The following is a 12,981-nucleotide window of genomic DNA, read 5'->3' as shown; positions in this document are numbered from 1 at the left end:
TACCTGGGCCCTGGGCTGCACTTGCGTTTTGGGGAACTCAGGGCTGTGTGCCCTTGGCTCTGTGGCTGACGGTGTGGACACGACCCTTCCCCTCAGGTTACCTGTCCGCAGTGGGGGTGAGCTTTGTAGATAGTACACATCCTTCATAGACCCAGAGCTGATGAAACAGCGCAAGGCTGGTTTCCTTTCTTTTTTTTCAGCGACAGGATGTGTATTTCCAAAGTTTCTTACAGTATTAAAGACTAGAACAGTTAACCTTGTCCAACAGTAGGCTCTTTGGTTAAATAAGCTGTGACACTTCCACACATCGGACTAGTTTGTAGCAGTTAAAATCATGATGACATGGGTTCTGTCTTCATTAATTTATGAATATGTTCGTAACTTTTATATGTAATAAAGGCAGGCCACAAAACACATTGAAAACACAACTCGTCTCACACAAATTACATGCATACACAGATGGGCCCAAAGGAATAATTTTTAATGTGTGTGTATGTATGTGTGTATGTATTTATTTGAACTATCGTTAGTTGATTTACAATGTTGTGAAGACTGGTTTCAGTGGAGCTTTTCTCCACCTCTTCTCATCACCACGCCTGTGTATTATCATCTGACAATGACCTTGGGGAAGACTCCCTGCGTCCCTCACAATTGCTGGGCCTCCAAGCAGAGACCTGGAATGGCCTCGATTGCTCAGCCCCAGACAGACCCCTCAAGCTTCGCGGTGGGTGAGGAGCTCAAGAATAAAGTGTTCGCCTCCTCACCTGCCGACCCCCAAGCCCCTGAAAGGAGCGGGTGTGCCCGCCCCTGGCTGGCCCAGAGCCTGGGGCGTGCTGGCCTCTCCTGCGCTCTCCCTGGCCTGTGGCCTGGGCGGTCTGCGTTCGATCCGCTCCCTCTAGTCCCACGCGGAGTCCTGGAGGCCGACCGAGCGCTCCCCACCCCACCCAACCCCGTCCCCGCGGAGCCCCCGCTGTGCCCAGTGCGGCTCGGTGGCTCTCCCCTTCCCTGAGTGAGCTTGGGGGAGCTGGTGTTCGTTGGGGCAGTTTCTTCTCTGCGGTTCCGCCTTCTGATGCCTCTGCCCTGGGTGAGCATCTGTTATGGGTCAGGCCCGGGAGCTGGATCTCTTCCCCGCTCCTCTCACGCCCGGTTAGAGCCGAGTAAATGCTGGAGGGCGGCTCAGTCGCTGCCCCGGACACTCCCGTGGAGCGTATGGGGGTCACTGCTGACCAGGCTCTCACGGGTTTCCTTCTGTCTGCCTCCCACAGGCCTTACTTTGAACTCAAGGCGAAGTACTACCTGCAGCTTGAGGTACGTGGGGCCTTTGGCTTTGAAGCCGGTGGGTAGGCGATGTCTGTCCCCCGAGCCCCCCCCACCCCACCCCCCCGACCCCTTCTGTAGTGGCCTTTGGACAGCCCTACGGCTGCCAGCTCGGGGGACACGTACTTGACCAAGGCTTCGGCTGCTAGCGCGGTGCTCTCTGCCGCCTGCAGAACCTCTGCATCGTCTCTGGCCTGAGCGTCCTCGGTCTGTGGTCCTCCTCCGCACGGCACCGGGGAGCTTGCTGGCGGGGCGGATTCCCGGGGCCGCCCCAGACCGACAGAACCGAGGCTCTGCGGGCCGGCCCAGCCCTCCGGCTTTCCACACGCCCGCTGGGGGCTTCCGACACAGCGCAGTGTGAGGTCCACGGCTCGGGGCTCAGACGGCCGGACCCCCACCGCTGCCTCTGGTGGGGGGCGCCCCCCAGGTCGTTTCTGAGCGTAGAGCCGGGGTTGTCACAGGACTGGAGGCTGAGCGCTGGTGCATAGAGACTTGCGGAAGGGGGACCAGGTCCCCGGCTGCATCCTGAGGGTCACCCGGGAGCCTGGCCGGCCGGCGGGGGCGCGGCCTTGCTCACGCCTCCACCCCCCGCTTCTCCCGAGCAGCAGCTGAAGAAGACGGTGGACGAGCTGCAGGCCAAGCTGGCCCTGGCCAAGGGCGAGTACAAGACGGCGCTGCGGAACCTGGAGACTATCTCGGACGAGATCCACGAGAGGAGGCGCTCCGGCGCCATGGGGCCCCGCGGGCGCGGCGTCGGCGCCGAGGGCGGAGCTGTGCCCGCCGAGGGCCTGTCGGGGCGCAAGCCCGAAGCTGACACCGTTTCTGGTGAGTCTGGGGCCCGTGTCCCCTGCTCGGGCGGGATGCCCTGTTCACCGGGGCGCAGCTAGCATCCTGAGTCAGCGTGCTGCGCTTAGATAAGTTTGGGAAGTGACGTGCTTTCACCCCCGAGATTCCAAGCACTTACTAGGGCATCCGAGGCTCTGAGAAGCCTTGCAGGGAAGGAGCGCCTTTGGGCACAGGGACTTGGGAGGCAGCTCTGATTCGAGTCCTGGCCGTCCTGCCATGATCAAGACAGCGTGGGCCAAGGCCTGACTTCCCGTTCCTTCCCCTGTAAAGTGGGGCACGTGACGGTGCTCGCTGTCTGCCACAGAGAGGGGTGGTCAGGACTGAATGAAGGCGTGCTGGCCCCTGGGGGTCATGCCACACGTAGTGTCTGGGCGCGGGGACCTATTCCCAGGGCCACCCCTGGGAAGTGGATACAAAGGGCTGCTGTAGTTCCTTCCACGTCAATTCGGAGACCCACCCTACTGCCCCAGCCCTGCCTGTCTGTATGCCCTTCTTTGCTTTTTCTGAGGAATACTGGCTGTTGGCTTTTCCCCCATAATCCTTCCTCAGTTCAGTTCAGTTGCTCAGTCGTGTCCGACTCTTCCGGACCCCATGGACTGCAGCACACCTGGCTTCCCTGTCCATCACCAACACTTGCTCAAACTCATGTCCATTGAGTCGGTGATGCCATCCAACCATCTCATCTTCTGTCGACCCCTTCTCTTCCCACCTTCAATCTTTCCCAGCATCAGGGTCTTTTCAAATGAGTCAGTTCTTTGCATCAGGTGGCCAAAGTATTGGAGTTTCAGCTTCAGCATCAGTCCTTCCAATGACCACTCAGGACTGATTTCCTTTAGGATGGACTGGTTCGATCTCCTTGCAGTCCAAAGGACTCTCAGGAGTCTTCTCCAACACCACAGTTCAAAAGCGTCAATTCTTCGGTGCTCAGCTTTCTTTATAGTCCAATTCTCACATCCATACATAACTACAGAAAAAACCATAGCCTTGACTAAACGGACCTTTGTTGGCAAAGTAACGTCTCTGCTTTTGAATATGCTGTCTAGGTTGGTCATAACTTTCCTCCCAAGGAGTAAGCATCTTCTAATTTCATGGCTGCGGTCACCATCTGCAGTGATTTTGGAGCCCCCCAAAATGAAAGTCAGCCACTGTTTCCGCATCTATTTGCCATGAAGTGATGGGACTGAATGCCATGATCTTAGTTTTCTGAATGCTGAGCTTTAAGCCAACTTTTTCACTCTCTTCTTTCATTTTCATCAAGAGGTTCTTTAGTTCTTCACTTTCTGCCATAAGGGTGGTGTCATCTGCCTGAGGTTATTGATATTTCTCCCGGCAATCTTGATTCCAGCTTGTGCTTCATCCAGCCCAGCACCTTAATTCAGGCAACAAACATTCAAGTGTGAGGGCCCAGGTCAAAGGAAACTGTAATTTGAACAGCAGGGATGAGTCCTCTAGTGTACATCATCTTGTAAACCCTGTGTGGAGAGGGACATGAAGCTCAGAGACGTTCAGTAACTTAACCAAGGGTACCCAGCAAGCAGCAAAGATGGGATGTGAACTCAGATCTGAGCCCATTCTGTGTGCCTAGCATTAATAGTACTTCCATGGGGCGCTTCCGGAGAAGGCAATGGCACCCCACTCCAGTACTCTTGCCTGGAAAATCCCATGGACGGAGCAGCCTGGAAGGCTGCAGTCCACGGGGTCACTGAGGGTTGGACACGACTGAGTGACTTCACTTTCACTTTTCACTTTCATGCATTGGAGAAGGAAATGGCAGCCCACTCCAGTGTTCTTGCCTGGAGAATCCCAGGGGCAGGAGAGCCTGGTGGGCTGCTGTCTATGGGGTCGCACAGAGTTGGAACGACTGAAGTGACTATGCAGCAGCAGCAGCAGGGGGCACTTCAGGCTGTCTTTAAGGCCAGGGGAGGAGGAAACGGGACTGGGATGTTGTTCAGAGCTGAGGTGACTTGGAAGCTGTGTCTCTGGCCTCGGTTAGAACGGCCCACAAACCAAGTGAGGCACAGGCTACAGAGGACCGCAAGGGAGCTATGTTCCTTTGTGGCAGACGGTGATCTCAGTGGACTCTGAGCACGTCTCAGGAGATGGGAAGCTACTCAGAAGGTGACCGAGGTCCCAGCAGAGACCCCGTGCAGGACTGTCCGTCAGAGCTCCCGTGGCTTCTTCCGTGGGAGGAGGCAGCTCCGAGGCCTGGCTGGCTCCATCAGGATGCGTCACGCAGGCCTGCCGTCCTCCTGTGCCCGTGGGGGTCCGTTTTGGGGCCTGGGGTGGAGAGAAAAACCCAACCTGAGGCTGAATTCACCTTCCATTCCACCTCAGGCAGTGTCTGGTGACAGTGACTTCTGGGACAGGGGCTGCAGAGTGATGTTAAGGACCCTGGCCATTGGTAGGTCCAGCCTCCTCCCTTCAGGCTGCTCTGGAGTCTGGTCTCACGAGCTGAGGCGGCCACGGCCTGTGGCCGGGTCCTGCAGCTTCCTGGCCCCGTCTCTGCAGCGGGGACACCCAGAGGGTGTGTCAGGGACCAGGTGGCCCTCGGTCAGACCCGAGTGACAGCTCCTCTCTCTCCCCTCCCAGTGGCCTCCGAGGCCTTCGAAGATGACAACTGCAGCGCCTTTGTGTCTGAGGATGACTCAGAAACCCAGTCCCTGTCCAGCTTCAGCTCAGGGCCCACAAGCCCATCGGAGATGCCCGAGCAGTTCCCCGCGGCCGTGCGGCCCGCCAGCCTGGACCTGCCCAGCCCTGTGTCCCTGTCGGAGTTCGGGGTGCTGTTCCCGGGGTTGGGCCCCCGCAGCGAGTGCAGCGGGGCCTCGTCCCCCGAGTGCGAGGTGGAACGAGGTGAGTGCAGCCCCCTGCCCCTGGGCTGGGGGGAGGCGGGGACCCCAGGCTGGATGCTGCAATCAGGGCCTCTCTGAACGCATTGCGGTGTGGCTCCCAACGTGATTCGGTCTCTCTCATCAGATGACAACAGTCCTCTGGACAGGCACCCCCGCTGGAGAGGCTTCTGTTTCCTGGCTGTTAGCATAGGACGGGTCTCATCTCCGAGGGTCAGGGGCGTCTACAGCTTCTCAGGGAGGGAAAGCAGGAGGCGCTGCTGTGGCAGAGGCGCTTCTGTGCCCCTGGGCATCTGGAGGTGCAGCTGGCTGGCTGTGGGGGGCCCGGGTGACCCCTGGGACTGCCAGGACTCACTGCCGGGTCTTTCTGTTTCCACAGGGGACAGAGCAGAGGGAGCAGAGAATAAGACGGTTGACAAGGCGGGCAGCCACCGGAGGCTGGGCAGCAGCAGCGGCGACGGCGGCAGGAGCCCCCCGAAGCCCGCGGGCCAGGCCCTGGAGGACGGGGTGCGGCGGCTGTCCCTGCGGGGCCCCGGGCGTGCGGGCCTCACAGACACACACGTGGTGCAGATCGGCTGACGCGCCCTGGCCCCGGCGCGGGCCAGTGTTTATACATGAACCGGACGGAGGACATTGTGCCAATAATCACAAAATATATGCCAAATCCCAGCCCTTTCCTCTAAATTGCACGAGTGACGCTTCAGTGGGCTCAGGGCTGGAGGTCTGTCTGTGGGGTGAGTGCTCCTGGGCTGCTGTGTTTTCCGGTGCAGAGTCAGTTGTTGTGGGCGGGCTGTGACCGCATCCACGGCCTTTGTTGGAACGGTCCCTGTCACGGTGTCGTGCAAGCAGTAACCTGTTCCCAGAAAAGACCCTGAGCCAGCCGAGGGCCCGGGGAGCTGAGTCCCCAGCAGACTCAAGGGCCCACTTGTTTGGGAAAATGGCCTTGTTCTCTCCTTTAGATCCCGGGGGTGGGGTGGGGGTGGTATCTAAAGGAAAACAAGTGCACGCAAATGAAACTCAAATATTCGCAACAATGCTTTCTGATCCAGTGAAGGCTTTAAAAAAAAAAAAAAATCCAAGAACAGAATTCATTTTCATCATCTCTGGTTTTCAGAGGATTTAAAAAAAAAGTGTGTTTCCTGGGACGCCCGTTAAAATCCTTTTCTTTGTCGAAGGCTGCCATGAGCTGCACTTTTTGGGGTGGGAAGGGTGAATGCCGCGTGGGGATAGGGGGGACACGGGCAGGGGCCTGTCGTGGATGAGGGCCTGTGGCTGCGGGGGGAGGAGTCCTGTTGCCAAACCTCACCCCACCAGCCAGGGGGACTTATTCTAAGACCCGTGCATGAGGAATGGTGGCCAGTGTTGTTCTAGATCGACAAGGTGTTGGTTTCTCTGTAGGCTGTAACTTTTAAAAATAAACAGTTATTTAAGGGTTATGCTGCACTAGTATTTCTTAAGAGGAAACTGTTCCTTACAGCTAGGAAAGGGAGTGGGCACACGGTGGCAGAGGCTGTTGATAGAAGCAATGGTGTCTGTTATGCTAATAGTATTAAGTGTTGTTAGGACCGCTTTTCTTGTTTTCATGGCCCGTATTTAGAGCATTGTATTTTAATTGTCCTTTTTTTGTTAAGAAAACAGCATTTCTAAAAGGAAAAAAAAAACCCCATTCAAGTCTGTCAGCTTATATATATGTGTCATTTGTAAATCTCTTCACACTGTCTTGTTTTCTCTTTTTAATGACTAATACAGTATCCTGATTACAAGGTTATTTTGTACTTGTCTTAATACCTTGAGTGTAATAAAAATGGCTTAAGAAAATGTCTTTTTGTGACTTCAGATAAGGAATCCTGATACTGCCCAAATCTTCTGTTCGAGGCGGTCCTCTTGCCATGAGCAGGAGCATGCATGCACTGGTCACCTGTTCTTATTTTCAGTTAAGGTCCTGGGTCCTAACAGTGCACACCCTGATTAGCAGGTGTGAATTGGAATTCCACTTCTGCTGCTACTGAAGCTGAGCAGTATGGAGACATGGTGGCCGCAAAATAAATACAGGTGCTTAGGCTGGAGGCCTGGGTGTCTCCCGGTCTCAGCCGCAGGGGCTGGTGAGTGATGCGGGCAGCCCTGGGCACTAGGCTTTGAAAAGCTCCCCAGCTGATTCTATTCTCTTTCTATACCGGTCCAACCAACGTTTGTCATCGTGGGCTCTGTTCAGAGCTCTCTACAGACTTCAGCATTACAATACAGTATTGTTTAAATAGGTCTCCTTCATTGGGTTTTTGAAGGCAGGGATTAGGTCTCAGTTTGCATCTATGATAAGATCTTTAACACACAAGGCTCAAATCATGCCTATAATAAATATGCCTGTTATGCTTTAGATTTTTCTTTAAAGTCACAGAAAATTAATCCACCTAAAATACGTTAAAAGTGAAAGCACTGAAGTATTTACCAAAATGAAATCTCAGTAATACAACAATTTGCCACTAGCCTGAATGAAAAACACACTTTTTTTTTTGGTAAAAATGTGAATTTTCATGCAAGTCATGGAACATAGATGGAACATACCACATGAAGTTCTTTAATAATTTCTCTAGGTTAAACTATGCAGTTGCCATAAGTATAAACATTTTATTTGGATTAAAGGTAATAGAAATACAAAAGTTTTAATAGAGATGAAAAATTCCACTATTTTTAGATCTTTAAAATCTTGACTGAGCATCATTCTACTCTAATGGATTTTTATGTAAACAACGGGGAATTTACACATAACAGTATCTTGCGACCCAATCACCATGTATTAAATTCTTAATCATGTTTTTTTAGAGTGCTCTTACCGTAAGAACACTGAACTATATGGAGCAATTTACAGAAAGGCTATACAAACTGAATTGTAACGTCTTCAGTGTCTCAGACTACTGCTTTCCTCAACCTGATCAAACGGCACTGATGACTATATCTCAGTCCTCTTCAATGAGTCAATGGGAGACAGGTGTCCAGCCTCAGCAACCTTCACTCTTAAGCATGAGCATCTCCACACTATAAAGTTAACTGTGTTTCTTAAATGCTTTATCCTTTCATGACCTCTGGGCAACAGTAAACACTTCAAGTCATAAATAACACAGAACTAAAATCTCATGGTAACACAATTCATTTGGTCATTTGTTGCCCAGGACACACAGGAGATTTAACAACACAAGCAGGTTTACCTTACAACATGTGCTGCCAAAAGACACACACAGCGTAACTACTCCAGAGCAGCATCCCAGCCCGCTGTTCTGCTCCATGAGTCTGCATCCCTCATGTGGTCTCAGGCAAGGGCGTCCATCTCAGTGCTTGACTGCATCTAACCTTTACAATCATCTACATGCTTTTATATAGCATGGCCCCTAAGTGCAACCCCACTCCGCATACACACAAAACCAGGTAAACAGTACTTCTGAGTGACAGAGGGTAATTCTGATGACACACAGTTCTCAGCACACACCCTGCCTTCAGCACCAGACTCCACAGGAACGTTTGGAGAGATTCCGTTCTGTTCTGACTGTTGCGTTAGTGTCCTCGAGATCCGTGTCCTCAGTTGAAGAGCTGATGTTGGTGAGTGTAAGATCCAGCGATCGCTGAGGTTTCTGTCACTGCAGTTGTGTTGTCTTGATGGGGATAATACTATTAAAGTCCAAGAAAAAGGGTCCTTCTTGTTTAGGCAAGAAAGTACTGGGAATGATATTGTAGATCCCAGCAGGTATATTTTCTAGTTCCAGGTAGCAAAACCCACACCTATGTTCAGGGAAAATGAGAACAAGGTTTTTAAGTGATGATGCCCCAGAAAGCAGAGTGTGAATTAGACAGCAATCAAAAGACAAGCGTTACCTGTAGTCACCACTAGATTTCCTCTGGAACCCATGGGGACCAGGGTCTCCCACCACAGAAACTGTTACAACTTCAAATCCAACACTGTACTGCCTAGCAGTAAAAAAAGAGAGTAAATCACTGCTGTTACCAAGTTGTCTCACACATACACCCCAAATAACTATACCTAAAGTGCTGCTGCTGCTGCTGCTAAGTCGCTTCAGTTGTGTCCGACTCTGTGTGACCCCATGGACTGCAGCCCACCAGGCTCCCCCGTCCCTGGGATTCTCCAGGCAAGAACACTGGAGTGGGGTGCCATTTCCTTCTCCAACGCATGAAAGTGAAAAGTCAAAGTGAAGTCGCTCAGTCGTGTCTGACCCTCAGTGACCCCGTGGACTGCAGCCTTCCAGGCTCCTCCGTCCATGGGATTTTCCAGGCAAGAGTACTGGAGTGGGGTGCAATTGCCTTCTCCGACCTAAAGTGCAGATAGACTGTTAAGTACATGTTTCTAAAGCTTCAGTAGGAGGAAACAGCACTCTGAGGCACACGCATACTATTTTTACTCTTAATTACAGAAAACATCATTTATCTTTTTAAGTTGAAGCCATAAAGATGGACATTTTACGAAATTTACTTTAGAAGAGACTGTATTTTTATCACAGGCTCTCAGAGAATAATGTTAAAATAGTGTATTAGGCAAAAAAAAAAAAAAAAAAAAAAAGGAAAAGGAGAGAACCCTGAAATAAAATCTAAATTTACAGAAGAATTAGCCTATGGTAGACGTGACGTTCCAAATCAGTAGGGAAAGGATTATTTACGCAGGTGGTGATGACAAAAACTTAGAATAAAAATTGTTACACTGTATTTCACACCAAATATAAAACACAATCCATATGTATTTAAAAAAAGAAAACAACTAGAAGAAAATACAGTGAAACTTTGATATTAGGGCAAGACTTCCTGGCCACAGCAAAATAAACCAAAAGAAACAGATTTGATTATAATGAAAAAAATTTTTTTGTTATGTGAGAAAAAAAATCTGGGAAAAATGCCTGCAAATATGTGAAGGAGTTAATATTCTACATACATACCCTTATTCATGCTTACAATTAAAAAAAACATGACAAGTGCAACAAAAATGGGCAAAAGATATGAATTAAATATATGAAGAAAAAATACACAGTCAATAAACATTTTTCCATATTCAAGCTTCGAAATGAAATACAAAAGGGCAATTATGTACCTTGTTTTGCCTATCAAACTGGTGACATTTTTGAAAACAACTGCAGAAAAATAGCTTAGTCCTACCCTTATGGCAGAAAGTGAAGAGGAACTAAAGAGCCTCTTGATGAAAGTGAAAGTAGAGAGTGAAAAAGTTGGCTTAAAACCAACATTCAGAAAACGAAGATCACGGCATCTGGTCCCATCACTTCATGGCAAATAGATGGGGAAACAGTGGAAACAGTATCAGACTTTATTTTTCTGGGCTCCAAAATCACTGCAGATGGTGACTGCAGCCATGAAATTAAAAGACGCTTACTCCTTGGAAGGAAAGTTATGACCAACCTAGACAGCGTATTCAAAAGCAGAGACATTACTTTGCCAACAGAAGTCTGTCTAGTCAAGGCTATGGTTTTTCCTGCGGTCATGTATGGATGTGAGAGTTGGACTGTGAAGAAGGCTGAGCACCGAAGAATTGATGCTTTTGAACTGTGGTGTTGGAGAAGACTCTTGAGAGTCCCTTGGACTGCAAGGAGATCCAACCAGTCCATTCTGAAGGAGATCAGCCCTGGGATTTCTTTGGAGGGAATGATGCTGAAGATGAAACTCCAGTACTTTGGCCACCTCATGTGAAGAGTTGACTCACTGGAAAAGACTCTGATGCTGGGAGGGATTGGGGGCAAGAGGAGAAGGGGACGACAGAGGATGAGATGGCTGGATGGCATCACTGACTCGATGGACCTGAGTCTCAGTGAACTCCGGGAGTTGGTGATGGACAGGGAGGCCTGGTGTGCTGCGATTCATGGGGTTGCAAAGAGTCGGACACGACTGAGCGACTGATCTGATCTGATCTATAGGATTATTAGTTTCTTTCACAACAGTTTGTAATTACAGGCAGGCAAAATTAAGCCTAGTGTTATTTAGAAGCTGGTACTATTTTTATTTGTATTCTCTTTTTTAAACCTTTTAAAACTGTGAAATATAACACAATACACAAGAAATGTAAGACAGTGCACATGAAACATATGTGCTTCACAAAAGTGAACAGAAGCCCAGTTACTCCCCCCGGCAATCGACAAAACCCTCAGCGCCGTGAGGAGAGCCCCTGTGTGGCCCTTTGATCACAGCTTCTGTCTACTGGTCCCTCTCCTGCCCTACCTACAGTGTGACTACCTAAGTGTGCACCCTTCAATGACAGTTCAGCTTCACCTGTTCTTGCCTTCACGCAAGTGGAAGCACAGTATATACTGTGCTGTGTGGCTTCTGTCGCTCAGCTCAGCCTCGGTCCTGAGACCCACCCAGCGTGTTGTGGGGAGCTGTTCTTTATCTTCACTGGTATGTAGGACTCTACTGCATGACTATTTTATAGTCTTTTAAAAGCCACTGAGGAACACTGGCTGTTCTAAATTTTGCTCTTACAGTCTATTGGCTGTTTGGATTGTTTCTTTTATGACGTGCCTGTTAAAAAGTTTTAATTTTTGTTATTTTTTAAAACCTACAGACTTTTTTCCTACTAACATAGGATATTTACAAATCTTTCCTGTGCTTGTTGTCTTGAGACGTCTTTCCTTATCCTGAGGCTATTACCTCCTGTTATCAGTAAGCTATCTGGAACTGAATTTCAGATTGGATGTGAGTCAGAGGCCTGCTCACCTTTCTTGTACATAGATATTAATTATTCCAGCACCTCTTCCTCACTTTTATGCAATACTGTCTTTAATCACAGACGAAGTGTCCGTACGAATATGTTTCAAAACCCTATTCTGTTCCACTAAGCTCATTTTTAACACGGTATCATTAAGAAAGTTAACTTATCACAAACCTTGGTCCTCTTAGCTCGATCAGTAGCGGCCCAGTCTTTTCTATATGGAATTGGTAAATGGGGTTATTTTTGTGAGTCTCTTGGAAATTTCCACATCCTCCGGCACTCTGACCACTCCACTTTCCATTAATCTAATAAAACAAAGCCTTTGTATTACCAAAACTTCACATTCTAGAATTCTGCTTTAAAGACAATAAAATTCCTCTGCGCCTTTGAAAAGAAAAAAAGGCAGCTCTCCACTGTGGCTGCATCATCTATCTCTTCAGTGTAATTCTCCAAGTCAGCCCGGCCACTTTGCAGTCTCAGCCCTGTTTCTACCCACCGTCTTTGAGTCCTCCTTGCCAAGAATTCTCCCTCAAATCCTCTTGCCCACGTCCAGCCCACCCTGTAGAATCAATCTCAAATTCTGTGTAAAAGGTTCATGCACACCGCCTTCCCTGCTGACCAAGGCCTGCATGCATCTTCTTTCTCTGAATTCAACTTTTTCCCCAGAATCACTCAGTGCCCACTGAGGTTTGTGTGTTCCAACCTGGACTGGAGACTATACTTAATCCTCGAATGTTTTTACTTTGTAAGAAACTTAAATGTGAAAGAAAAAAAAAGGGACTTCTAAAAGGGACTTCTAAAAGGGACTTTGAGACTGTGACCCAAAGAAAAAAATCTCTTTTACCTGTTTTGATACAGTGTATGGAGAAGGAATCTTTGAAAAAGTAAAGCTGCATGCTGAGTATACCTAGAGTGAAAAAAAAAAAATATATCATAGTGATACAATGTATACTTACAAAAACACACTTTAGAATGTTCCGGAAGACTAAGAAATCAGCTGGGGTAGTTGACAGCCCCGATTCTGTGGGCCTCCTGTACCAAGGCAGGACTAAAGGGCTGCAGGTGGGCGGCCAGGGTGCTTATCCTGGCTCCGCTGCCACCAACTGCGGCCTGGGACACACCACGACCCCCGAGGCCTTGGCTTCTGCATCTTAAGAAAGCAGCTCCCCAGTGTCCCTTTCATCACTAAAAATCTATTCCTCTGAGCTTCTTTACTAAGTTAAGGCAAACAAATCTATGAAGAACACAATTACAATGACC

The 12,981-nt window shown here is 49.5% G+C and overlaps 2 protein-coding genes across 4 annotated transcripts in view; one reads left to right on the top strand and one right to left on the bottom strand.

The window, feature by feature from the left end:
* Nucleotides 1–6,827, top strand: part of SH3BP5 (SH3 domain binding protein 5) — an 81,345-nt gene extending 74,518 nt beyond the window's left edge. The window contains exons 6-9 of the mRNA NM_001206288.3: nucleotides 1,266–1,308; nucleotides 1,923–2,142; nucleotides 4,753–5,013; nucleotides 5,389–6,827. Coding sequence (NP_001193217.1) covers nucleotides 1,266–1,308; nucleotides 1,923–2,142; nucleotides 4,753–5,013; nucleotides 5,389–5,588 — 724 coding nt within the window. The 3' untranslated portion in view covers nucleotides 5,589–6,827. The remainder of the gene's footprint in view (nucleotides 1–1,265; nucleotides 1,309–1,922; nucleotides 2,143–4,752; nucleotides 5,014–5,388) is intronic.
* Nucleotides 6,828–7,495: 668 nt separating this feature from the next.
* Nucleotides 7,496–12,981, bottom strand: part of CAPN7 (calpain 7) — a 51,990-nt gene continuing 46,504 nt past the window's right edge. For 2 of the 3 annotated variants that reach the window (XM_059886796.1, XM_059886795.1), the window contains 4 exons: nucleotides 12,566–12,628; nucleotides 11,896–12,026; nucleotides 8,874–8,966; nucleotides 7,496–8,780 (listed from right to left, as the gene is read on the bottom strand). In XM_059886796.1, the coding sequence (XP_059742779.1) occupies nucleotides 8,636–8,780; nucleotides 8,874–8,966; nucleotides 11,896–12,026; nucleotides 12,566–12,628 (432 nt within the window). In that variant the 3' untranslated portion in view covers nucleotides 7,496–8,635. 3 annotated transcript variants of the gene reach the window in all.

This window comes from Bos taurus, chromosome 1 (assembly GCF_002263795.3).
Source record: "Bos taurus isolate L1 Dominette 01449 registration number 42190680 breed Hereford chromosome 1, ARS-UCD2.0, whole genome shotgun sequence".
Lineage (NCBI taxonomy): Eukaryota > Metazoa > Chordata > Mammalia > Artiodactyla > Bovidae > Bos > Bos taurus.
This window is presented reverse-complemented; position numbering and strand designations above follow the sequence as displayed.